Source organism: Acomys minous (genome assembly GCF_964271855.1).
Source record: "Acomys minous genome assembly, chromosome: 4".
Lineage (NCBI taxonomy): Eukaryota > Metazoa > Chordata > Mammalia > Rodentia > Muridae > Acomys > Acomys minous.
Genome location: NC_140486.1, coordinates 13,503,465 through 13,531,116, shown reverse-complemented (window position 1 = coordinate 13,531,116; position 27,652 = coordinate 13,503,465). Strand labels below are relative to the sequence as shown.

Below are 27,652 nucleotides of genomic sequence, written 5' to 3'. Positions count from 1 at the left end.
TCCACAGTCCACATGGCTCTCAGCACCGCTGTCCAAGGGCCCATGGGATCCACAGTCCACATGGCTCTCAGCACCGCTGTCCAAGGGCCCATGGGATCCACAGTCCACATGGCTCTCAGCACCGCTGTCCAAGGGCCCATAGGATCCACAGTCCACATGGCTCTCAGCACCACTGTCCAAGGGCCCATAGGATGCCCCTTCAAGGTCTTCTGGCAGCATTCAGCTCCCTTTTCAACTTGAAGTCCCAAGGTCTTCCGCATTCCTCCAATAGACAGGGTCAGCCCGTCCCAGCAAGAGCCCTCTCTCAGCACCTACTTCTTAGTTAAAGCACCATGACCAAGGCATCTTCTAGATTAGAACCCATCACCGTCACAGTGGGGAAGTATGGCAGCAGGCAGGCATGGGGACTAGAGTTGGACACTGAGAGCTTGGGGTCACATCTCAAACCACAGGTAGGAAGCAGAGGGAACAAACTCAAGGACTCAAGTAATTTGATTGACGTTCTGTCTCCAACAAGTCCACACCTCCGCCTAGCCACTCTGTCTGAAGCCTAAGTATTCAAGTGCCCACACTAGGAGGGCTGTCTCATTAACCAGCACCAGCCCTTGTGTGGGTACTATTCTAACTGGGGTATTTCCAAGTGGACTTGGGGTGAGGGAAGCAGCCACGGCACTGAAATCTACACAATCGGCATTCTGTAATTGTCTCCACGCTTTCCGAACCTTGTATGCACTGATTGCCTTTCTGGAGGTGTGAGGCTCTGGGGTCAACACCCCTGTAGATGATGTTCCCACAGCTAGGCACCAGCTCCGCCTTCCTGCACTCTCCATTGTGACCCTCCTGCCACGTGCAGCTTTCTGCTTGTCAGGGTTTGCTTCCACGACTGCTTCCCAGGCCTCGTTTTCACCCTGCGGCTGTCCGACTGATTTATGATTGCCCGTTGTAAGTAATAGGTTTCCTGTCAAGATGTCACTTAGCCATAGCTCACTGATTCAGGGAACTCCTCTCCTCTGCTCACCCACCCCTCCTCACCTGCAGAAATACAGGTTCAGCTATGCCCACAGCTGGGTTTGAGGTCTGTGAGAACCGTGCGCTTGTCCTGTGAGTGGAACAGTTAGTCACTTCTTGGGGTCTCCTAGCTGACCGTTGGGATGACCCACACCACGGAGCCCTAAGCTGGAGCTGTGTTGGGTATGGCTTGCTTCTTTATGCTATTTGCCCATCAAATTTTCCCTCGCCCCTTTTGTAAATTCCCAGGCTTCCTTTTTCTCCTGGAATCCTGTCTGATGTTTACTCACGGAAACACTTCGCTGACCCACAGAGGCAGCTTCTGGTCTACCTCTTCTTCCCAGAAGCTGCCAAGCTAAACAGTTTTTAAATGAAGGTCCTCTTTTCTTCGATGTTTGTTATATTTACAATGTTTCAGTTTGTCATACTTTGCATCTTCATCACATTTCCATTGTTGAGAATAAATAAATATATTTAAGATAGAACTTTAAAATGGTATCAACAATGAGTATCTTTGGAAAAAGATTTATTTTCTTTGTTTGTTTATGTGTCTATGGGTGTGTCTGACTCGTGTGTGGGTGCCCACAGAGGCCAGAAGAGTCTGTCAAATCTAGAATCAGAGTTCTGGGCGGTTGTGAGCTGCGTGCGGCTCGGAAGTGAACTCTGACTTCCTAGAACAGCAGTAAGAGCTCTGAACTGCTGAGCCATCTCTCGGGCCCCAGATTTATTTTGTTAGTTAACTTGAATTATTTTTACTTTTTGCTAGCTTAACTTTACTTTCAGAGCTTATTTTGAAGACCCAAGGACTATAATTAAAAAATACTGGGAACCTTTCTTAATTTGGCTTTAGGAACAGAAGGAAATATACTGCAACTTTCCTTTATTTTTCTGGTAAAGAGAATTTTCTCTTTTTCCTTCTGCCAACAGGAAAATACAGTTCCATTAAGATTCTTGGGTCATAGATCAGAGGCTTGGAGCTACAAAAAGTGAACTTTTGGAAGAAGTACAGTCTAATATCATGGGCCAGTTCAAACTACAATGTAGGCAGTGGCAAGTTGCCTTCTTCTCCTGAGGAAAGGCAGCTGTGAGTGAGTGTGAACTACCAGAGACAGGAAAGATGGAGGGGGGTAAGAGAGAGAGGGGGGGGGGAGGGAGAGAGATGTCTGTGTCTGTCCCTCTATAAAGGTAGCTGTGAGTGAGTGTGAGCTCCAGAGACAAGAAAGATGGAGTGTGTGTGTGTCTGTCTGTCTGTCTGTGTGTGCGCCTGTCTCTCTATAAAGGCAGCTGTGAGTGTGAGCTCCAAAGACAAGAAAGATGGAGTGTATGTGTGTGTGTGTGTGTCTGTCTGTCTGTCTATCTGTGTGTGTGCCTGTCTCTCTATAAAGGCAGCTGTGAGTGTGAGCTCCAGAGACAGGAAAGAAAGGTGTGTGTCTGTGTGTCTGAGTCTGTGTGTGTCTGTCCCTCTATAAAGGCAGCTGTGAGTGAGTGTGAGCTCTGGAGACAGGAAAGATGGAGTGTGTGTGTGTGTGTGTGTGTGTGTGTGTGTGTGTGTGTGCGCGCGCGTGCGTGCGCGTGCACCTCTATAAGAAGCTCCCAGATTCCAGGGAACAGCTGGAAAGGGTGAAAGGGGGAGTGAAGAAGCCATCCTGAAAAAGAATCTGTTTCCTTTGTGCAGTTCAACCAGGGAAAGCCAGCTCCTGCTTCTGGTAATGAAGATGAACCGCTGTGAGGGAAATCCAAACAGCACTGTTATTGCACCTTGTAGAGCCTTTTGGGGTTATTTTTGTTGTGGATTGAATTTTCTAATTACATTTTTTCTCAACCTATAATTCTGGTACAGTAATGAATACATTGGAAACAGTCTTAACAGTGACTTAAACTTCACAGATATATTATATATAAACAACTACTTTCAAAGGAGGGAAAATTACTTCTGACATTATTTTACTACTAAAGATCTGCTTGCCTGTCTGTCTGTCTGTCTGTCTGTCTGTCTGTCTATCTATCTATCTATCTATCTATCTATCTGTCTGTCTATCTATCTACCTATCATGTGCCAGCTACTTCAACTTTATTCAGAAGCTGGTGTGAAACAGTGAGGTGAATTTCTTCTTTTTTCAACGTAATATCTTTATTGATTCTTTGAGAATTTCACAACATACATACAACTCAATCACTCATTTTCCACACCTTCCACCTGCACCCCCCCCACTTCTGCCCTCCATCAAATAAAAAGTTTTAAAAAGAAAAATCTAATTTGTAATATCTATATACTCTTTGGAGCATGGCCAAACTCTCAGTGGCCTGCCTCTTAAATGGAGCTGAGTCCTTCTCCTCTGGCACCTCACCAGGAGCCATCAGCTGTGGAGAGCTAGTGTCAGCATCCTTATCACACACTTTTTTTTTTTTGAGACAGAGTTTCTCTGTGTAGCTGTAGCTATCCTGGAACTCACTCTGTAGATCAGGCTGACCTTGAACTTACAGAGACCCACCTGCCTCCGTCTCCTGAATGCTGGGATTAAAGGCGTGTGCCACCAGGCCCGATTCCTTATCACACTTCTAAAGAATCCTCTTCCATGGCCTTTTATTTTGGCTGATGCTTTTTTGGAGGAAGGGCAATAAAAGATTTATTTATTTATTTATTTATTTATTTATTTATTTATTTAGCTTCTTGGCAATAAGCACAGGCACTGAGCTGTCTCCTAACCTGTGCTTCCTACATAGCTTTGATTTTTCTCAGCTGCATCATGAATTGTGCCAAGAAAAATTTTGAATACATTTAAGTTGTGATATATAGTTGTCAGTTAGTTGATGAATGTTACCCAAATTTTCCTAGTGAAAAAAGGAGCACACTAAGTGTCAGGGATGCCCCTGCCTTTCTTGATCCTCTGCAAATGCTCCCGGCAGCAGCAAACCGGGAGAGCTGCCAATGAGCTCAGCTTCCTCTGTGGCGACCCTGAGGCGGCTTCCAGGAGTATGGAAGGCAGCTCTCTTCACACCCCTCTGGGGACTTGTGAACTTTGGGGGAGGTTGGGTACTGCCTTCATGAAAATCTTCAAAAGTTAATAGTTAAAGCCAGTGCAGTGAATTATAGAATAAGTGGAGGGGATTGGAGCGATGGCTAAGCAGTTAGTCCCAGTTCAGTTCCCAGAAATGCCTGGGACACTTGCTCTAGACGATCCAGCAGCCTCTGCTCCCCAGGGGCACCTGCATACACACGTACACAGTTACATGCCAACACACAAATGTAAGCATAACTTAAATCTCTTAAAAAATTAAAAGTTTGTGATTTGTATTCCACAATTTGGTAAGAAATTACATATATATCATATAATGTTTATACCAGTATAACATTTTTAGATTTACTTATATATGTATTTTGCCTATGTGTATCAGTGTGCACCACACATGCTGTGGAGGTCAAAAGACGTATCTGATCCCTGGAACTATGAGCTGCCATGTGGGTGCTGGGAATTGAACCTGGGTCCTCTGAGAGAACATGTGCTCTTCCCCACTGAGCCCTTGGTAGACACATTATAAAATAGTTTATATTGTGTGTTCCATAAAAACTGTGAAATATTAGAAACTAATAGGTTTCTACATTGAATGGTTTATAGTGTAAAGGATTAAAGATGCCTGCCATAGTGAGTTCAGAGAAATATAGTTTATCAATTGCTTATTTTGCTATACAATAATTTTCTTACAGAAGTGTTTGTTAGTGATAGTATTTCTTAAAACATAACCTCTGCCCATTGTGATGGAAACTAAAATCATAGATATGTACAACAATTACAGAGTCACATTGTCACATAGGTATGATCATTAATAATATGTTAGTCATTTTTAAAAGACTTATTTTATATTATATGTATTAACTTTCTGCCTGGATATATGTATTTATACCATGTGTCTGTGTGGTGCCTATGGAAGCCAAAAAAGATGTCAGACCCTTTGGAACTGGAGTTCTAGACGGTTGTGCATGAACCCTGATCCTCAGTAAGAGCAGAAAGTGTTCTTAACCTCTGAGCTATCGCTCCGCCCTCTGTTGGTGATTTTTACCTCCAGACTTGTCAGCTAGCCTCCCTGCCTTTCCCTGTCTTAGTTAGGGTGTCTGTTGGTGTGATAGAACACCATGACCCAAAAGCAAGTTGTAGGGGAAAGGGTGTACATTTCCACATTGTAGTTCTCACTGAAAGAAGTCAGGACAGGAACCTAGAGGCACGAGCTGATGCAGGCGCCATCAGGGTGCTGCTTACTGGCGTGCTTCTCATGCTTGCTCAGCCTGTTTCCTTCCTTCCTTTTTGATTCATTCCTTCCTTCCTTCCTTCCTTCCTTCCTTCTTTCTTTCCTTCCTTTCTTCCTTTCTTCCTTCCTTCCTTCCCTCTCTCCTTTCCTCCCTCCCTCCTTCCTTCCTTCCTTGATTATTTCCTTCTTTCTTTCCTTCCTTTCTTCTTTATGATTTATTTGTTATGAATACAGTGCTCTGCCTGGATGTGTTCCTGTATGACAGAAGAGGGCATTAGATCACATTATAGATGGTTGTGAGCCACCATGTGGTTTCTGGGAATTAAACTCAGGACCTCTGAGAGAACAGACAACGCTCTTGACCTCTGAGTCATCTCTCCAGCCCCTGCTTTCTTATAGAACCCAGGACCACCAGTCCAGGGACGGCACCACCCACAGTGGGCTGGTCCCTCCCCCCTGATATTGCTCAGTAGTTGAGAAAGTGCCCTTCAGGCTTGCCTACAGCATCATCTTATAGAGGCACTTGAGGCTTGCCTACAGCATCATCTTATAGAGGCACTTGAGGCTTGCCTACAGCATCATCTTATAGAGGCACTTGAGGCTTGCCTACAGCATCATCTTATGGAGGCACTTGAGGCTTGCCTACAGCATCATCTTATGGAGGCACTTGAGGCTTGCCTACAGCATCATCTTATGGAGGCACTTGAGGCTTGCCTACAGCATCATCTTATAGAGACGCTTGAGGCTTGCCTACAGCATCATCTTATAGAGGCACTTGCTCACTTGAGGCTCCCTCCTTGTAGGTAACTCTGGTTTGTGTGTTAAGGTGACACAGGACTAGGCAGACACCTCCTTGACTCCATCCCTCTCTTCTACTCCTCCTTCCCCTTTCCCTATCTCATTTCCTCCATTTTACCTTGTTCATTTAAGTAAAAATTATAGGGCTGCACCCTGAGTCCCACTGTGTGTAGTGCCACGTTTTCTGGCATCCTGAGTCCCATTGTGTGTAGTGCCACGTTTTCTGGCACCCTGAGTCCCACTGTGTGTAGTGCCACGTTTTCTGGCACCCTGAGTCCCACTGTGTGTAGTGCCACGTTTTCTGGGGTGGTAATGCGGCCCCTGCCTCTTACTGCCATCCTTGCTAGTTTGCATAAGTTGTGTTAGATCACACCTGTGCTTTGAGTGATGCCCTGACAAGCCAGCGCCTGGGAGTCACCTTCATTTGCACTCTTCTCCATGACCCGGCCGACAGTGGACACTGGCACACACGTCCTGCTGCATGGACACACACAAACCTGTGTCTTTACAGAGTTGGAAAGTAAATGTGACTCTCTGTCATTTACAAGTGTTGTTCTTGTGATTTGCCTTTTTTACTCAATGATACTTGAGTGAAGGTTTTCTGTGTTCCATATAGTGATGTACCAGTGGGCCCAAATTCTGTTATTCTAATATTTAACATAAAATCTTTTGGGCCTGTTTTCCCTTCCCACAACTCTTTCCAGATCCCTCTCACCTGTGTACCCCCTTTTGTCAGTTCTCCACCTTCTCACAAAAACAGAAACTATTAAAACCAAAACGCCCCCTCAAATAAAAATCAAACCAAATGAGCAAAAAGACCAATGAGAAACAAAAATGGCAAAACAAAAAGTCCTCAAATACACCAGAGTTGGTTTTGCTCATGGGCACGGGGCATGCCCTGCAGTGTGATTGTTGTACCCAACGACACCCCCTTGGAGCAAGCTGATTGTCCCTTGCCAGTGGGCATCAATCGCAAATAGCTTCTTGGTTAGGCTTGTACCCTATCTGGCTTGAATCTGTGCAGGTCTGTGTGTGCTGCCACAGTCTGTGTGAGTTTATATGTGCATGGGTCATATTGTGTCTGGAAGGCAATTTCCTTGGAGTTATGTTATCTACTACCTCTGGCTCTTAGCATCCTTCGACTTTTCTTAGGCATAGCTCCCTAACACTTGAGGGGAGGGGCTCTGATGAAAACATGCCATTCAGAGCTGAGTGCTCTTGCTTCTCAGTGTCTGCACATAGTCCTGTTGTGAGTTTGTGCAAGAAGCCTCTCTAATGTGGGTTGAGTGAGTGATTCAATTGCTATTTTCCTTTAGCGTAATAATAGTGTCCCGCTTTCCTCTAGACCCAGGGCGCACCTAGTTTCCTGTTCTTCCCGCTTTAGTAGTGTCAAACACGAGTCCTGTCTACTGTAGTGACTCTTGGTGAGCTGCTTCCATGCATTTGTGCAGCGGTTGCCACAGTGTGTTGTGCAGCAAGGTCACTGTTTCTAGCTTACAGGGGTTGCAGCAGGGTGATAGTTAGGATTACCTTTCTCCTCCTATAGTGTGAAGAGAGTCTTCAGCACTGTCAATACTACAGTAGGGGTAAAGCTTCTACAGTTAGGAACCAACTTTGACATCTGTGTGTCTGATGACATCAGTAAATCTTGTCTTCAGGAATAGGGCCTGTGGAGAGCAGAAATAGCCTGTGACGTTGGGAGATTCCACAGTACTCATTTGCCAGTGTGTTTCTGGCAGTGGAGATTGTCTAGAAGGCATTGTTTCCCCTATTATCTGCTGTTTTATTTGGAGGGCCTTTATATATGTATATATTTTAGAAGGCTTCTCCACTAGTAGATTCCCTTTAGTGTGTTGTCTCTTCCCATATTCCCTGCTTACCCTCCTCTCTCACTGCGCTCCCCATTTAGTCCCCGTATTCTGATTTCCCCTTTATCATTCCATAATACTGTATTCTATTTACTCTTCCTTGGGAGATTCTCTTGTTCCCCCTGGTCCCTTGCAAGGTACTTAACCTTTGTGGTTATTTTGATTTACAGTGCACATGGGGAAGGCTTAAAAGCTATCCACATAAAAAACATATGATATTTGTCTTCTTGAATCTGGGTTACTGCACTCAGAATGATTTTTTTTAATCCATCTATTTACCTGCAGATTTCATTTTTCTTTTTCTTTTCTTTTTTAAGATTTATTTATTATGTAATACCTTTGGAAGAGCAGCCAGTGCTCTTAACCTCTGAGCCATTTCTCCAGTCCTTCATTTTTCTTAATTGTGTAAAAATTATTAATTGGTGGACATCTAAGTGGTTTCCAGTTTCTGGCTATTATAAATAGAGCAGGCATGAACATGGATGAGCAAGTGTCTCTGTTCTTTGGATGAAGTGTTCTTTGGGTAGGTGCCCATGAGTGATGTGGCTGGATCTTGAGGTAGATTGATTCCCATCTTCCTGCAGAATTGCCATAGTGGATGTACCAGTTTGCACTCCCTCCAACAGTGAGTACGGTTCCCCTTTCTCTGCATCCTGGCCAGCATGTGCTGTCACATGTCTTATTGATCTTGGCTATTCTGACTGGTGTAAGTTGAAATCTCAAAGTAGCTTTAATTTTCATTTCTCTGATGGCTAAAGCTGTTGAACATTTCTTTTAAGTGCTTCTCAGTTTTTTGAGTTTCATCTTTTGAGAATTCTGTTTAGATCTGTACCCACTTTTGGTGGTTTTTTGTTTTTGTTTTTGTTGTTGTTTTATTTGTTTGTTTGTTTTCAAGACAGGGTTTCTCTGTGTAGCTCTAGCTGTCCTGGACTTGCTTTGTAGACCAGGCTGGCCTGGAACTCCCAGGGATCCACCTGCCTCTGCCTCTCGAGTGCTGGGATTAATGGCGTGCACCACCATGCCTGACTTGTTTTGTTTTTTTGAGACAGGGTGTCATGTAGCCCCAGCTGGCCTTGAGCTCTTGACCCTCCTCTCCTGCCTCAGCTTCCTGACCTAGGGTGCTAGGGGTACAGGTTACTTGCAGTGCTAGAGTTAACAGGCTTGCACACACATACTTCTTTTTTTAAAATTTTTAGTTTTATTAATTCATTCAGATTACAACTCAATTGTTATCCCATCACTTGTATCCTCCCGTTCCTCCCTCCCTCCCATACTTCTTTAAATAGTGGGCAAATTATTATATCTTAGTGTTTCAAGTACATTAAAAGGCCATATCCTTGGCTCTCTGGTTTAAAGTAATTGCTTTATCATATGTTTAACTTACAAATCTATGCTCCAGTATCAGTTCTTTAGATATTTTTGTCTACTCTACTACAAAACCCATCCTTTTTAAATGATTGTGGCTTCATAAGAATGTTGCCGTGCTAGTGGGAGCATCCTGAGGTTAGTCCCAGAAGCATTTCCTTCCCGTGTTTCTGTGTGGTAACCGCTGACTTACTTGGTATCCTGTAAATTCCCGTTAGTAGTTTCATAGATGTTGTACTTAATTTTAGATTCTCCTAGTGCATCTTTTTTATTCATAAATTTCCTGAGGCCTTCAGTCAAGTTCAGTGGATGTCAGCCAAACGTCCTACATACTTTAGGCTTGTTGCTGGACATGTTTTATATTTATTTATTTTTGAGTGTGTGCACCTGAATGGGCACATTCACATGGAGCTCAGAGGACAGCTTGTGGAAGTCAGGTCTCTCCACTGCATGGGCCCTAGTGACAAAACTCAAGCCATCAGGTTTGGCAGCAGGTTCCTTTACCTGCTGAGCTATCTTGTTGCCTAAATGTTCCTGAACACTGTATTTGCTACTGTTGTGACTGGAATTAAGTCTATTTTTCATTATTTATTATATATAAGAAGGCTTTAAATATAAGTAATTATTTGTTGGCTTATGTTATTGTACACAGTGATGCATTTCATAAGGACATTTTTATACACAGGCGTTTTATGAACACTAACCAAGTTGACCTCCACACCCTGCCTTTCCCCTCCTCCATTCCCATTGTTCTTATCAATCCCCCCCAATCTCAGTTCTACTTTTATTCCATACACAGGTATGATTTTAATGTGCCTATATAAAACTTGGGATTCCTGAGTGAGGGAAAACATGCTCTATTTGTCTTTCTGAGTCTGACTTCACTAATAGGATGATCTGCACTTGTATTCATTTTCCTAAAAGTGATAATATTTTATTCTTCATGACTGAGTAAAACTCCATTGTTTGTCTAGAGATACCACAATTTTTTATTCATTTTTCCATTGATCCCATGTCTTGAGGCTTGAGTACTGCTTGAGTCCTGGATATGTGAGTATATCTCTAGTATATAGATTTAGGGTCCTTTGGTGTATGCTCGGGAGTGGTGTAGCTTGGCCATGCAGTAGAGTTCCATGCAGAGTTCCAGTTCACACTCCCAGCAGCAGTGCACAGGGCTCTCTTCCTCTTCTTTCCTTGCCACCATTTGCAGCTTCTCATTTTCTTGATGGTAGCCATTCTGACTGGAGTGCGGTGGAGTGAGGCTTTTGGTTCTTGGTAGTAGAGCTGGTCCAGCACCCATTAGCTATCAAAATAGCTTGACAATGGAGTGGGTGCCACAGAAGCTTTTCTAATAGGGATATAATTAATGTGTTATTTTACAGTGTCTAGTAGTTAAAAATTAAAAGAAACTAGTGAAAATAATTGTAATGATATCTTAAGGCTCATACATTTTAACTATCTTATTTCAACATGGAAAAATGTGAAAACACATTAGTAAGGCATTTTATTCTTTGTTGGTTTGGGTGTGTGTGTGTGTTTTCATGTGTATGCAGATTCATGTGTGTGCACATGTCTGTCTGAAGGCCAGCATTCCAACGTCGGCACCACTCCTCACTTGCAATCCACCTTGTTTGTTTGTTTTTGAGATAGATTTCTCTGTGTCACCCTGCTTGTCCTGGATTCACTTTGTAGACCAGGCTAACCTCGAATTCACAGAGATTTGTCTGCCTCTGCCTATTTGAGTGCTGGGATCACAGGCATGCGCCACCATACCTGGCCATTTAACTTTTTTTTTTTTTTGAGGTAGGGCCTGTAGCTGGCCTGGAACTCACCTAGCCCCAGAGCCTGTCCTGTCCCCTTTTCCCCAGTGCTGAGATTGCAGAGGTATGCTGCTATGCCTGGCCTTTTGTTTTCCATAAGTTCTGAGGGTCAAGCTGGGGTCTTCATGTCTCCAAGGCAAGCATATTACCCACCACGCTGCTGCTCTAGCCACCTGATATTTAATGTTAAGTCTTTCAAATTGATTGTGCATCTTACATCTGTAGCACAATGCAATTTAGACTGTATAGTATGTGTTTAGCTGTAAATGACTAGTGGTGACAGTGTTGGACTGAGCAGTGAGCCCCCTCCACAACTTTGGAAACATCTTTTACCGTCTTTAACATTTTAGGAGGGAGCACAGCACCCAGTGGCAGCAATGGGAGTACATGCAGTGTTTGCATTTTTCTGACTGTTGTGAGCTGGCATAACGCTGTACTTGGATTTTCTTTTAATTATGTTAATTTCCATTTGTAAACAACCATTAGGAATATATGTAGGAAATGTAACTGGGAGTTAGTGTGGAAGGTAGAAATAGTTATGGAGCTAGAGACAGATTTGCTGTAAAACATCTGCTCTAGAGCAGCTGTGTCCACTAGGAATAGAAGTAACAAAATATTTTATTTTTATTTTTTTTAGTGTTTCTTGTTTTTATTTAGGGTGGGATGCAGGAGGAAAATACAAGGTAAGAGAAAGGACTGAAAACAGGTGACCTAAGAAGTAACAAAATCTTACAACGTCTAGAGTTATATTTTAAAAGTGAAAAAAACTGGTGAAAATAATTGTAATTATACTTTAACCTCATATATGTAAAATACCTCAGTTCAACATAGAAATAACATGAAAATACATTAGTAAGGCATTCTACATTCTTTGGTGGTTGGCTTGTGTGTATGTTTGTGTGTGTGTGTGTGTGTGTGTGTGCGCGCGCGCGCGCGCGCACGCGCGCACGCGTGGTTGTGTGCATGTGCGCAGTGTACAGTTGATAGGAGAATCCTAAAGTAGTGAACTTGTTTTGATTTAAAAGCATATTTCAGAGTCTTGAGCATAACTGATTGGCATGTTCATGTTATTGGCAGTCCTAACTGTGCTTTCTTTCCCAGCTGGCCTCTGGACCGTCTTCACGCTAGGCGGAGCAGGCAGCAAAGCCACCTCTCCTGAACTTACATCCCCTCTGGCCAACCAGAGCCTCCTGCTGCTGTTGGTGCTGGTGAACCTGACAGATGCTCCCGACATACCAAACCCCTACAGACAAGCCGTCACGTCCTTTAGGAACACGCAAGGTTCGAGCTAGCTTTTCTTTGTACTTCCTCCTAGTAAGTGGAGGGCTGTCTTCCCCAGGCTGTTTATCACTGTGTGGTTTCTGAGATGAGTGTCCATTAGAGAAACTTGCAATGTGTTTTCTGCTGTCTTCCTCAGGGAGGTCAAATAACTCCTAGAGGAATTCTGTGATCCTTTATATCCATTAAATTTAGTGACAATGAAAGTAGCTTGAACTTCAGTATTAGGGACAAGAATTAGCCTATGAAGTTTACATGACAGGTTGGTTGTTTTAAAATTTCTAAGTCTGTAGTTAAAGTTTTGTAGGACTAACTATTGTAGCAGAAATTAACAGACTTTTTTCTGTCCTGGTGCAGGGCCTTTGTGTGTGTGTGTCTGTCTGTCTGTCTGTCCTGCAGCTGCCCTGCCCTCACCCCCTGACGTGGGGGAGTGGCCATAGGCAGCATAGCAAAGCTCTAGCACCTTTCTTAGGACAGGTCTGTGCTGCTTGTGGGCTGTAGCTCCCGCCCTAAAGCAGACTGTGAGTGCGTGGCTCCGTGCTTGGATTCTCCTCTTGTTGCTTTTGGCACTTAGGCCACGCGAGGTTCATGTGCAGTTAGGGTTGAAGCCTGCTGAGACTTGAGAACTGACCCTTGTCTCACATTGTCCTCTTTTAGGAGACCGTAGAGCAGCGCAGCAGCTCCAGGTGCAGACAGCAGCGTCATACAGATTAGAATCTCTGTGCCAGGTGGTTCTGTAAGGTGGCCCACAGCTGTCATCCCAGCACTTGAGAGAGGTGGATCTCTGTGAGTTGGAGGCCAGCCTGGTCTACAAAGCAAGTCCAGGACAGCCAAGGCTACACAGAGAAACCCTATCTCAAAAAAAAAAAAAAAAAAAAAAAAAAAAAAAACCAAACAAACACCAAACCAAACAAAAAATGGAGCATTTACTGTAGTGTAGATTTGCCTGCTGCTGCTGTGAGAAACAGTGAACCACAGAGGTCAGGTGGAGTTTACTCAGGATACTTGGGAAATTTTATTTACTCTCTCTAAGCTTCTATTTAGTCATTCCTAAAATTAGGAAGAATAATGACTCAGAGTTGTACAGATTAAATAAGGGATAATAGACATAGACAGTGTGTATGGTGGCTGATTTGTGCCACTTGCTGACTCACCACGTGGAGATGTGTGGATACACACAGAGAGCACGTTTGTGTCAGTTGAGTCAAGGGTAGCATAGGCTGGCGACCCCTCTACTTTGCCATGTCCAGGCTCTTCTGTGAGTGCAGTTCAGATTATGGAATGTTTGCTGTTAGCTGCGGCATACAGATAGCAGGTATGGCAGGAAGGCTTTCTTCTGCCTCATGCTGGTCCCAGAGTCCAGCTCATGTGGCCGGAAGTGTGGTGGCAGCAGCTTGAGAGAAGGTCACGTGGGACCCGCAGTCACGTAGCAAGGCGTGTGAATGCTTGTGCTCAGCCTGCTGTCTCCTCCCTCCTGCTTACTGTACTTGGATCTAGCCCGGATGCCCGGCCCCTGATGCTTAAGGTTGTTCTTCCCACCTCAGCTAATGAATCTACATCATCCCTCACAGAAGTGGCCAGATCTGTTTCCACGATATTGTAAATCTCATCAAGATTGACGTCATCCATGTCAGCCTCACACCCAAACACATACATTTTCAGCTGTAGCCTTCCACCCTTTTCCCATTGGCTGATGGCCATCCCACAATGCAAAATGCACTGAGTCTCCATAGTGTCTAACAATTCCAACCCTGTTTACAAGTCTAACGTTCAAGTCTCACCTGAGACTCAAGACAACCTCTTAACTGTGAGCTCCTGCAAAGCCAAGCCAAGCTGTGTATTCTAGTACAGGGTGGCGCTGAGCAGACCTTCCCAGAGAGACTAACGCCAACCCTTGCAGCACAGTGCCTGACGCCTGCTGCTCCCTCATGGTACAGCTGGAGGGTTTGAGTGGCTCCAGCTCTGGCCCCTGCAGCAGCCACTGCCTATCCAGGGTCGCAGGGTGGACAGGCAGACCCAGGGCTTCAAAGCCAGCCTTGCTCAAATAAGCAGCTTTACCCGGCCTTAGAAAAAAGGTCGGGAGTGATGGAGGAAGATACCCAAAGTCTTCTGACCTCCACATGCATGTACATATGTATGTACACTTATGGACGCTCATGAGCTCTCACACAACAATTACACTCATTAATCAATTAATTAAATTTAACTGCACTCAGATTTTCAACATGGTTGAGCTACGATTTATACTTTTTATCATTTAGAAACTTTAGCAAGTCTCTTAGCAGTTGTAGAATTATTTTTAAATTTTTATTTTTTTAAAGTTTGGTTTTATTTCATTTTAAATATATATATATATATTTAATGCATATATATATATATATATATATGCGTTAGTCTTAGTGTGGGGTGGGCTTGCATGCAGGCACTCAGGGTTGTGAGCCACCCAGTGGTGGTGTGGGGACCCAACCTTAGATCCTGTGCCTGAGCAGCCTGCATTTTAAACAATGCTCGTAGCCATCTCTCCAAACCCTTAGATTTTCTTATAAATAAAATATTCATAGAAGTCTTATGGGAGTTGCCGTTGCATGCTGTGTTTCATATATTACTTTTTCTTTTATTTAAAACTAGCTAAGTTACATGTTGCTAGTTTAGCCATTTTTCTTTAAAATGGATTAATAATCTTAGTGTGTGCTTCAACCATGGTGTCCCATAACTATTATGTGTAAGTACACAACTCGGAAACTACTTGCACTCTTTTATGCATTTTTGTGCTTATCTTCTGTATTTTAGACAGCAGTCCTTTCCCATCATCAAGTCCACATGCCTTCCAGATTAACTTCAACAGTCTGTACACAGCCCTGTGCGAACAGCAGACATCTGACCAGGCAACGCTCCTCCTGTACACCCTGCTCCATCAGAACGGCAACGTCAGGACATACATGCTGGCTCGGACAGATATGGAAAATCTTGTAAGTATCACGGGAAACGTGCCTTGTGTCTCTAGCAACATTACAGAGAGGGACTTATTTTCCTTCCCTAGAGGGTCAGAGTACTTGCCTGGTTGCCATTCAGGTGGTGCTGGAGAGACTCATGGGAGATGTCACCCATGAGAGACAGGCAGAGCTGAGGGTGGCCTCAGTCAGTGTGACAGATCCCCTGTCCTTATGGTCTTCATAAGCCACTTGTTGCCCAGGGTTCCATCTGGTCAGGTACTCCAGGAAGCATCAAGGACATTTTTATTTCTTCTTGTTCCTTCCAGCCATGAGGGCCGTCCAGCTGTTCACTGCCATGATTGCCACACATCCCTGCTGACAGTGGAGAAAGGCAGGGGGATTGTTCTGCCTCAGCTCCCCCAGGGTCCGTCCTCACAGCCTCAGTGCCCAGTGCCCTCTGGTTGCAACTCCTGGACTGTTAAGTCATTTTAAGGCACCTGGCCAGACACCACTTAAAGGTCCCCTCTGTGGATAAAATCAGTCCCACAATTTGTCTTAGCAGATAGGTCTTTCAGCAACCATTGATTTCCACTGGAGCTAATGTCTATCATCAGTGTTTCACTAAAGGGAAAAGTAAGCTCCCATACCAGGCGATGCTTGAAATACTGTGACCTGTCACTGCACTCATTGACCCATGGAAGTTTCTGAAGGAGCCAGCATTTGGCTGACAGCAACAGAATGTCCCTCAGCTGGGCCTCTCCAGATCGAACAAAGCGTTGCTGGGCATTTGGCATCTCCTTTATTTGTTTTAAGTACTATGTAAATACTGAAGAAGCATAAAATATTAGCATTTTTAAAAATCACAGTGACATTAAGAGCAAAAAGTGTGATGAGCAAAAATCTGTCTCCACACCGGAAAGGTATGGGAAACGTTGGTTTAAATAGCACAGCACAGTGTGGAAGTCCTCTCCTGGGCAGGACTGTGACTCCTGGTGGGCATGTGATGATGGGGGAATTTCAGCAATGAGCAGGAAGCCTGGGGCGTGACTTGTGGGCTTCTGTGGTGCGGATGTTGGCTTGTGAGATGAGGGAAGGAACAGTTGTCTCCAGTTCGAGAACACACACTCATGAAAGTCTACAACAGTGGCTCTCAACCTGTGGGTTGTGACCCTGTTTGGGGTTGACAGACTCTTTCTCAGGGGTCATATATCAGATATTCTGCATATCAGATATTTACATTCCAATTCATAACAGCAAAATTACAGTTATGAAGTATCAATGAAATAATTTTCTGGTAAGGGGTCAACACAACACAAGGAATTGTATTAATGGGTGACACAGCATAGAAAGGTTGAGAACCACTGGTCTACGAGGTTGCATTTAGGGGGGTGCTAGGAGCATAAAGTAGGGTTTTGATGGTTTCCCAGCTCATGTCCTTCCTTATCTTTCCAGTTCTCTCTCTTTGATAGTAAATATTCATTGAGGCTGTTACCTATACAGTATGCTGCAAGTAGGAATTTATTCTGCCACTCTAATTCTTAAATAGTTCACAATTCCTTTATTGTACAGACTCTGGTATTCAGAAGGTGATATATGGCATCTCCAAGTGTTTCCCAGACCTTGTCTTTTTGTGCAGATGTGGTTAGACCTGCCACTCCAGTATAGGCCCTTTCTAACCACATATTCTGTGATTCCAACCGTACAAAATGTCTGTACACCTGTAGAGGCAGAAAGTAGTTTCTTTGATCATTAGGTGGGTGTTACAATCTGTCCTCGTTAGGGTTATCATTGGTGATGAAACACCATGACCAAAAGCAAGTTGGGGAGAGAAGGGCTTATTTCACTTACACTTCACGTGACTGTCGGTCACTAAGGGAAATCATGGCAGAAAGTCAAACAGGCAGGGACCTGGAGGCAGGAGCTGATGCAGAGACCCTGGAGGATGCTGCTTACTGGCTGGCTCCCTATGGCTTGCTCAACTTGCTTTCTTATAGAACCCAGGACCACCAGCCCTGGGGTGGTCCTGCCCAGGATGGACTGGGCCCTCCCGAATCAATCACTAATTGAGGCCCTACAGGCCTGTCTGCAGCCTGATTTTAGGAGGCATTTTCTCAGTTGAGCCTCCCTCATCTCTGATGACTCTAGTTGATGTCAGGCCTCATGAAACTGTCCCGCACAGGTGGAGTCTGAAGTGCCCTCCACAGGCTTACAGGTTAAACTCAGCAGCTTGTGTAGGTATTTCAAGTTCCCACAGCCTTTAGGAGGTGGAGCCTGGCTGGTAGGAAGACATTGGTCTTGAGGGCTGTACCCACGCCTGCTCGAGGTCTGAGGTCTCTGTTTTCTGGTTTGTACCTTGTAAGGAGTCCCTCCTTGCACTCCTGTTGCTATGGTTTCCACTCATCACCCTCACCGTGAAGTTCCTTTGAAACCGTGAGTAAATAAACCCTCCCTCTAGCAAGTCGCTTCTTTCAGCTGTTTTCTATTTTGGTCACAATGATAGGGAAAGGAAGACAGCGATTGGGGACTACTAGCTAGAGGAGATAAGATTTCTTTTAGAAATAATGAAATTTTCTAAAATTAATTGGTGATAGTTACTCATTTGTTAATCTAAAAACGATTTAATTATATCTTTTAAATGGAGAAATTATGCAATATGTAAGTTTACACTCAATAAAATATTTGAAGTGAAGAATTGATCTGTTACTTTGGCATAGTTCTATTTGGGCCATCAGTTTTTAACTTTTACTTTTGTTTGTTTATGACAGGGATGGCAGGGTGGTTCAAGATAGAGTTTCTCTGTGTAGCCCTGGCTTTCCTGAAACGCAATTGGTAGACCAGGCTGGACTCAAATTCAGAAATCCTTCTGCCTCTGCCTCCCAAGTGCTGGAATTAAAAAATTTTTTAAAGGTCATGCAGCAACCTTTAAAGACTTTTTTTTTAACTTCTCTTTTTTCCCCTCCCTCCTTGTGGGTGTGGCTATGGATGTGGGTGCCCTTGGAAGCCACAGATGGTATTGGATCCCCAGGAGTATTGTGCAGCACAGATGATTTCATCCTGTATCTTATAGTATATTACCCAGGGACAAACCCCGCTTACTGGCCTGCTCTCCACGATTGGCTCAGCCTGCCTTAAAACACTGAGGCCACCAGCCCAGGCTTGGCCCCTCCCAAGCTGAGTGCGCTCTCCTTTATCAGTCATCAGTCAGGAAAATGCACCATAGGCTTGCGCACAGGCCAGTCTGATGGGGGCATTTTCTCAACCAAGGTTTCCTCTCCTGAAAGGGCTCTAGGGTGTGTCAAGCTGCCATGAAACTAGCCAGCACAGTGTGATAGTTTCATACAAGGCATAGTGTGTAACTGTCTTGCCCGCATACTTTTAGGGATGTTTACTCTACTTAATAAAGAATGAACAAATTGACTACATCAAAGGAAGGATTAGAAATGAATTTTTGCATTTGCCAACAGGATCATACAGTGTTTGACTCCGAAGACTTAGGTCTGAGGGCACAAGCTGAGAAAACACTGTGGGCAGCAGTAGCCCCTTCAGTTAGTTACTTATATGAAGTGCAGTTTTGGATTATTAGCATTAAAGCACAAGTGGTACGAACTACACACGTTAAAGTGGCTTAAAATTTTATTAGCAGCTAAGCTTTTCTGAGCAGCTAGTTTTTTTTTTCTTTTTTTTAATTAGAGGAAATTGATATGATCTCTTAAAATCTTCAAACTGTGAGCCTAAACAGTCTCTGGAAACTACGCTCTCATTTAGCAAGACCTTTACAGCAGGGTTAGTGATGACTTTCTTGCTTGGGACCTTAGGTCTGTGTGTGGAGAATATGTGCAGCCAAGTGAGTGTCTGTCCTTTTCACTTATGAAACCTGTATGACCTTAAAGCAAAACATACAAAACATCAGTGTAGCCTTCTCATAAGGTATTGAAATAGTATATCATCATAATATTTTGTTTCCTAGGTTTTACCAATTCTTGAGATTCTGTATCATGTTGAGAAAAGAAATTCACACCATGTCTATATGGCCCTTATAATCCTGTTGATCCTTACAGAAGACGATGGCTTCAATAGGTCCATTCACGAAGTGGTAAGTTCCCGTGACAGATTGAAATGACATGTCCCCAGGACAGAGCTCAGTGTTTGTCCACAAAGTGCTCTTGGCCTGAGTGCTTCATCTGGTTCCCTTCTGAGCATTTCTGGGAGGACTTGGGTTAGAAATGGTCTTTTCTTCAGTTTCATGAACTAACACTGTTTTCCACCTTCATTCTCTTCTTAGCAACTATTAGCCACTATTAAAATTTATTTAACGGTTCTGTAGTAATAGATATGTTACTACTATATATTTTTTGTTTCCATATATGTATTATTTTCATTAGTATATGTGTATTGTACATCATACTGAGTTTCATAAGGATACATTCATATGAAAATACAGTATACTTTAAACATTTGAGTATTTCCCTCTTTACTCCCCTAAAACAGGTTTACTTCTGCTTTAATGTCATATATAGAACATAATTTTATGTTCTTGAAATCTAGCAGCCAGAAACAAGAAAAAATATATGCTATTTGTCTGAGATTGACTTAATTCACTTAATACAATATCTTCGGTTATACCTATTTTTCTGAAAATGATGTAATTTTGTTCTTTTTATTGTTGTTATTTTGGGACAGGGTCTCATGTAACCCAAATTGGCTTCGAACTCTATTGGTAAGGCTCATCTTGACTTCCTGATCTTTCTACATCTGCCTCCCTCATCTTGTGAATTCATGGATGTGCATTGGCACACATTATTAACCTTGTTCCAAATGCCTACAGACGTCTACATTTTCTTCTCCTGTGTTACTTATGGACACGTAGGTCAGCTCACTAACTGAGCAACCATGAGCAGTGCTGCTGTGAGCATGATGGACAAGTGTTTTTATGCCATGTTGGCTTGGAGCATTTTGGTAAATACTCAAAAGTGGTAGCTAACCAAATGGTCATCTGTGACACCTGGATTTAGTTTTTTGAGGAGCTACCGTATTGAGTAGCTGGACTTAGTTTACGTTCCCACCAGAAGTGTTTGGGAGTTTTTTTGTTTCTGAAAAAGTGCGCATGACCTGGGAGGGCATTGTCAGGCCTGCAACGTAACAAGCGTTTTACCCAACGAGTCACCTCAGCTGCCCTGTGTTCCCTCTGCACCATCTTTAGCATTTGTTAATTGTTTTTAAATGTCTGCTGTTCTGACTAGGAGACAGTGTAATCTCTTTGTCGTTTTAATTTGCATTTCTCTGATGACCAATGAGGTTGGACATTTTTGTGTATATTTTGGCTTTTGTTAGAATTACCTATTCATATTATTAATCCAGTTGTTGATTGAGTTGTTTGATTTCTTGTTTTTAGTATTTTGAGTTTGATTGATTCTAGAAATCAGTCTTCTGTGGGACGTGTATCTAGGAAAGACTTTCCTCCTGCACGTTGTCTCTTGACTAGATTGTTTCCTGAGCAGCTGGAGTCCTGGTCAGGGAGGCCTTGCCTGTGCCTGTGTCTTGGGGTACTTTTCCTCTATCTGTTTCAGAGTTTTACGTCTGATCTATTTGGAGTTGATTTTTGTACAGGGTGAAAATTTGGGAACTAGTTTTATTTTTCGGCATGCGGGTACTCCATTTTCCCAGCACCCTTTGTTAAAGAAACCATCTTTTATCTCACGTATATTTTTATATGCTTATGAGATATATAAATACCTATATAGCACACCCTTTAAAGTTGGCTTGTTTATATTATTAGTGGCTTGTAAGAATTCTTTATATATGTTGGTCTTATTTTTGTGTGTGTGTGTGTGTTCTAATCTGATAACATTGTGAGTGATGTGTCTTTTAATTTATGTTAAGGCAATCTTCCCATTCTTGGGATAATCCACGATTAGTAATGATGTATTAATTTGTAGTATGTATCCATATACAGGTTGGTTAATCCTTGAGTTTTATTACCTTTCTTTTAAGCACCTTGCATACTTTTTCTAAGATAACCTTTATTGCCTTGGTACCTGCTGGCAGCTCTGAACAACACCAGGAGAACCTCGGGTGTCTCTCCCTAGCTGGGTTCCTGGTGTTCCTAGCCTCATCTAATTATCTATAGAGGTTTTTACATCCTGTTGGGAAAGTTCTGCCTCTAAGCACCTACTCTGTGTTACTTTCACTTTCTAATTGCTAAGCTGTTTGTTTTTCTCTTCCTCATGTCTGTGTGCTGTGTGTATTTCATATGCATCCTCTTTGTCTCCTAATGATATCAGTAGATGTCCTCTTCTCTCCCCCATGAGTTTAAGAGAAGAGAAGTAAGAAAAGTAAACCTACTAGCGCCATTTGTGTAGGACAACTGAAGAGCTCAGGTCACTCTTATGCTTAACCCACCTTCAGAGCAAAATGAACTTACCAGAAAATGGTAGATACACCTTTTTCCTAAGGGAGTCATTTTTACACCTTTCTTCCTCATTACAGATATTAAAAAACATTACTTGGTATTCAGAACGAGTCTTAACTGAAATTTCCCTGGGAAGCCTCCTAATTCTGGTCGTAATAAGAACCATACAGTACAACATGACCAGGACTAGAGTAAGTATCCATAGCTATTTCTCTGCCTTTGTTTAGTGTATTTACAACATACCACAAAACATTTTAATCCCATGAAATGTGATTATGAAATGTGCCAGAAATTTTAAACTTAATATTATAGAATGTGCTAGAAAAATTCAAATCAGCACTTGCCATATTGCATGATTCTGTTATAATGTCTATCCTAATGTTTAATGGCTGTTCTATGCAATATACTTTGCATGAAATGGAAAGCAAGCAATAAAGATCAAAGCTGCTGTAACTTGCCCTTACTAGACCGATAACACTGGTTTTCCTTCTTAAAACAACAGCAACAGGATATATAAAGATGCAAACATGAGAAAATACAAATTCAGATCAGGAAGAAAAGTCCAAGGAGCTGGGATTGTTGCTCAACTGGAGGTGCTAGCCGCCACACACAGAGCCCTGGGCTTTAGCCACACACAGCACTCCATAAACGGGATATGGCCGTACATGCCGTTCACTTCAAGGTCATCCTAAGCTACAGAGCAGTTTTGTTTGGTTTTGTTAAGACAGGATATTACTATGTAGCTCTGGCTGACCTGTCAGTGGCTATCTAGACTAGGCTGTCCTTGACTCGGAGATCCACTTGCCTCTGCTTCCTCAGTGCTGGAATTAAAGATGTGTGCTGTCATGCTCAGTGTTCATATGTAGAGGATCTGAGACCAGCCAAAACTACATGAGATCCTGTCTTCAAAACAAGGAAAAATAAACCCCTTTCCCTTCCCCAAAATACAAGAGATCAAAAGCCTTGAAACTTTGGGGGATCAAAACAAGCAATTCTGATGAATTCTGTAGAACTTTGGTCTTGTTCAGTAGAACTGTGTTACCAAGGAAAGCTATGTGTAGAAGCCATAGCTAAGGCATTGTTTTCTTAATGTTTTTATGTATTTCTCTCTGTGGGGCTTGTGTAGATGTATGTCTGAATAGTATTTTTATTTATCTGAGATCATAGAGGTGGTTCTGTTTTAGGAGGAGGAAGTACTTGTGTCTTAGGAAGATGCTGTGTGGCTGGGATGGCAGCACACGCCCGTGCCCTGCTGCCGTCTGGCTGGCCTCGCAGTGAATTTGCAAACAGTGTGGTCTTGGTGCTGTACATATCTGGGAACTAGAGAATGCAGGTCCTAGGCCTTTTCTAACGTTAGGACAGTTGGGTGGGTGTTGCTTTCAGCCAACCGTCCTTGCAGTGGGGAGAAGAGTGGTTTGTGTTAATCTTGCTCTTTCCCTACAGGACAAGTACCTGCACACAAACTGCCTGGCAGCTTTAGCAAATATGTCAGCACAGTTTCGTTCTCTCCATCAGTATGCTGCCCAGAGGATCATCAGGTAAGTACAAACTTTAAAACAAGCACTACACTTTGCCTTTTGGCTGGTCTTTTGACATGAGTACCATGCCAGTGACCTTTTTAAACATGTGCGAAAATGGCAGCTTTTTTCCCAATTTCCTACTACTTTCCATGTGGTTGAGAATATCTTATTCCCTAACCTGCTTGTTGATTAGAGTCAGGGGCAATTGTGTTTGGTCCTTCTATAAACTAGAGTCTTAGGCCACATCTTAGGTTCTGTATTAGCTTTCCAGAGGCATAAGTACTTTGTTAGTAATTCACACGAATTCTTAAGAACTGTACTAAATGTCTTACAAAGCACCACACTTTACATTACAGGTATCTATGTTTGTCTTTGAGACTTTTTATTTTCTGTTGTTGCTAGGGTTGATGCAAGTGCAGAAACTGAACTGTACTCTCCAACCAAGTATTTTCTCCATAGCTGTTCAACTTTATCATGATCTCCTGTTACTGCCTCAGCAATTACCACTATTATTTACATAAATTTGTTATATTACTGTTATATAGGCTAAAACCATAGGTTGGTGGAGCTGTATTCTTTCCTTGCGGCTCTGTGGGAGAGTCTGTTTTTCAGCAGTTAGAAGCACCTTGCTTCTTTCTTGACTTATGGTTTCTGCCACCATCAAGAGTGGGTGGTTGAGTCTGTCTCAGGTCTCATCCTGCTGGCCTCCTTTTTGTGTTTCTTTGTTCCACTTAGATTGTGCCATGGCCCCACCTCACACATCCACAACCCCAGCCCGATCTTACTATCCGGACAGAACCATAGCTACACGTTTTGCCAAGTGAAACAACATACTAACATTTTCTGAGGAGCTATGATTTGGCCTGCCATAACAGGGGCCGTCAGGAGCCCCTGTCATCACTCCTCCTCCTTTTCCAAGCCTATGATCTTTAAAGATAAAAAAGTTAATTATCCAGTCATAAATGCCATTTGCAGGAGTTTCTAGTATATGTGGATATTTTTTGTTTCCCGGTAGGCAGCGCAGGGTTGTCTTAGCAGTTTTCAAGTAAAATGTGTATCATGGAAGCTGTAATTTCTCCTTAGTTGTTACTCTTAGGACCGTGCAGAATTTGTTCTTCTCTGACACTGGTGATTGAACCTAAGGCATTGCTTAGCTTACATCCTGGTTCTAGTGCTATCGCCAGCCCTTGAGTTTTTGGTTTTGGTTTTTGTTGTTGTTGCTGTTGTTTTGTTTTGTTGGCATAGGGTCTCACTGTGATTCCCAGGCTGGCCTTGAATCATCTTTATCTCTCTCCCCCAACTCTTTCTAGTGTGTCCTCCACCTCCCTACCCACACAACTTCGTGTTCTCCCCCTTTATAAGAATCTCTCTGAGTCCAGTTTGTATTGGCCAGTTGCTTCTGGCCCTGGGGCCTGCTCTGGAGTGTAGTTGATATACCAGATATCACACGATTAAAGAAAATTGACTTTACCTCTCCCAGCAACAACCACCTGCCAGTGGTTCCTCAGCCAGGGGATGGGACTTCATGACCCCCTTTTTCTCTTCCGTCCTTGGATTTTATCTGGCTTGAGCTTGCACAGGTTTTGTGTGTGTGTTCACAATCATTGTTAGTTCATATATGTACCTGCCCTATTGTATCCAGAAATAATTGTTTGCTTGAAGTCATCCACCACCTCTGACTCTTACAATCCTTCTGCCCCTCTTCTGTATAGATCCTGAGATTGGGGGCAGGGCTATGATGTAGACATCCCACTTAGGGCTGAGCACGCCAAAGCCTCTCATTCGCCGTGCTCTGACCAGTTGTGAGTCTCTGTTATTTGCCGTCTGCTGCAAGAAGGAGCTTCTCTGGTAAGAACTGAGTAGTGCATTGGTCTGTGTGTGTGGCAATAAGTCATTAGAAGCCATTTTATACTATGTCCTTTTAGGATAATAGTCATAGCAGGTTTCCCCTAGGGCCCACCTTTCGAGACATAGCCTTGTTAGCAATGTTAGGTATGGTGAGCTGGGACCAGTTTTGATAATTACTCAAAACTAACTTGTGTTCTTTACCTGTCTTCAGAACTTATTAGAGACTATTTTACAGAGACTCACAATTGAGTTCGCATTTGTACATTCGACTGCTTAGTAGTGAAGTGGAGAGAGGTTGACCAGTTAGCTGACTGTGTACTAACATGAGCTTTATTTCTTACCATGAATGTTACAGCCTCCTCATTCCCTGTAGTCTTGCTGGCATCATGAGGAAACTTAGTTTCTAAAAGTTAACTGTTGGCCCTGTGCTTACTTCATTCAGTATTGCAAGTTTAATGATCTCTGCTGTCTTGTGGTCCTTTTCTGTCTTGCATATATGGAGTTTTGTAATGGTTTCAGATTAGTTTTTTTATAATGAATATTTTCCAAGGGCTGTCCCATATGAAAATTCCAAATGTTAGTTTCCCTGGAGACCCCAAGAAGGGATTGGTGTAGTTTCTAAGTATATAATTCCTTCTTCCATTTGAGCAGTTTTCAGTCTTGAGCATGTGGGCCGTATGGCTTAGGTGGTCTTCTGGCCATGCCATAAAGCAGTAAGTGAGAAGGGAACAGGTTGACATGCTTGAAATGGTCAGCTGCTGAAACTGAGGGCAGACACAAATACAGCAGAATTCCCCCTCAGCAGCGTGCAGTCAAATAAACTGCGGGTCCTTTCTCTTTAGTGTACTGACAACTGAAAAAAAGTTTGGGAAATTAGAGTTATTTCCTTGCTTCTGCCAGGCATTTCTAACCTTCTGAAATTGCAATGTGACATTGCCAGGCACATTCTTTACCCTTGAGAAATGTGTAATCAACAGGTTTTTGTTGGGCCACCCTCGTAACTCTTCATGGCCACAGTTGCAGTTATCCTCAGCTGCATGTGGCCCCTGGGCCGTAGGGTACACATGCCTGAAAGGTCTTGTCAAAGGTGTCTGCTGAAAAGGCTTTGCTCTCAGGTATCTGTACACAAGAGCTCTTTCCTGTCTCTTCCTGGCTTTAGTCACCATGTCAAGAGATGGCACCAACGATACCATTTCTCGTGTGGATTGCACTATCCTTGGATCAGGCTATCCTTGGACTCACTGTGTGGCCTGGGTGAACCTAAGTTAGTCCTTTTCAGCCTCCCAGGTGCTGCAGGTATCCTTCAGTAGCCAGTATTTCCCTAAAGGGTGAAGATGGAGACGCCATTGGATGTAGATAGAGGTCTGTACTAATACTGGCTTGTTTTGTGATCTGCGAGGACTCTAGAGTGCCAGCAGTCACGAAGAGCGGTATGCACCAAACTCCAACAGTTCATGTGATCTCTTTTTAATAGAGTGAACTTGTTCTTCCCCAGTGCCTAGGCACACACAGTTTTTTCCTTGCTGTGTCTCTGCTGGTCCTCGTTTGATCTTGGCAGAGCATTAGCCAAGGAAGGAAGGAGAAATGTTTGTCTTAGAAACCTGGCTTCCTGTACTTCCTGTGGCAGTGGTACTTTGAAGGCAGTGAAGTTTTTTAGGGAAATTTGGCATGGTTTGCCTTTCAGCTTAGTCTTTTCTTAAGAAGTTACATTAGGAGCATTTGCAGTTCCCAGTTGGAAATGTCTAAGCTTTTAATTGAACCGTGTGACTGTGTAGAGAGCTGCTATATCATACAGCAGTGTCTTGGCAGACTTGATGGGACATGTGAAAACTTCATAATTGATTTAAATTCCAGTTTAGACTGCTGGCACAGCTAGAATGTTCGCTTTTAAAGCAGCACACCATAAGTTTATCTGAATTTGATTTCTTGTAAGTAGAGACCTTTGTGGACAAGATTGCTACATGAGAAATGAACCATTAAAGTAACTTGCTTAGAGCTTTCTAGACTGTGACATAGATTGTAGAGGTGACCGGGAATGTGTGAAAACACGGTCTGTGTACTTCATCCTCTTAGCCATGGATTGTCAAGCACCCAGTCCTGTCCTATTATAAGTCCTGGTATTTTATTTTTACCTTACTTTTAAACAAAAAAGTTGACCTGCCGTAGTTTTGTGGCTTCTTTTAGGTTTTAAGACTTCTAGGTGTAGGACAAAGCGTCTGATGGTCTCTTTGCACACTTACTATAAATGATTATTCACAAGAGTAGTAGGGCGAGTGTGTCCTCCCTCCCTTGGCTTGCTCCTCCCACCCTGGAGCAGCATGACAGAAGGTAGGTGACAACAGCACACACAGTATTTTGTGTTCTAGGAAAGGAACCCTGAGTGTGAGACCTCCGTGGACACTGGCTGTCCTGCTTTCACTTGTTGCTGGGACAAGATGTCCTGGTAAGAAGCAACTTAGGAATGAAGGGTGTGTTTAACTCACAGCTCCAGGTTGTAGTCTGTAATAGGGAAGTCAAGGCAGCAGGAATTTAAAACCACTAGTCACATGACTTCCACAGC

At 43.2% G+C, this 27,652-nt stretch overlaps 1 protein-coding gene across 3 annotated transcripts in view; it reads left to right on the top strand.

The window, feature by feature from the left end:
* The window catches only part of DYM (dymeclin), a 272,781-nt gene that overhangs the window by 77,695 nt on the left and 167,434 nt on the right, over positions 1-27,652 (top strand). For all 3 annotated transcript variants that reach the window (XM_084781008.1, XM_084781006.1, XM_084781007.1), the window contains exons 9-13: positions 12,206-12,385; positions 15,173-15,351; positions 19,283-19,408; positions 21,802-21,915; positions 23,168-23,262. In XM_084781008.1, the coding sequence (XP_084637134.1) occupies positions 12,206-12,385; positions 15,173-15,351; positions 19,283-19,408; positions 21,802-21,915; positions 23,168-23,262 (694 nt within the window). The remainder of the gene's footprint in view (positions 1-12,205; positions 12,386-15,172; positions 15,352-19,282; positions 19,409-21,801; positions 21,916-23,167; positions 23,263-27,652) is intronic.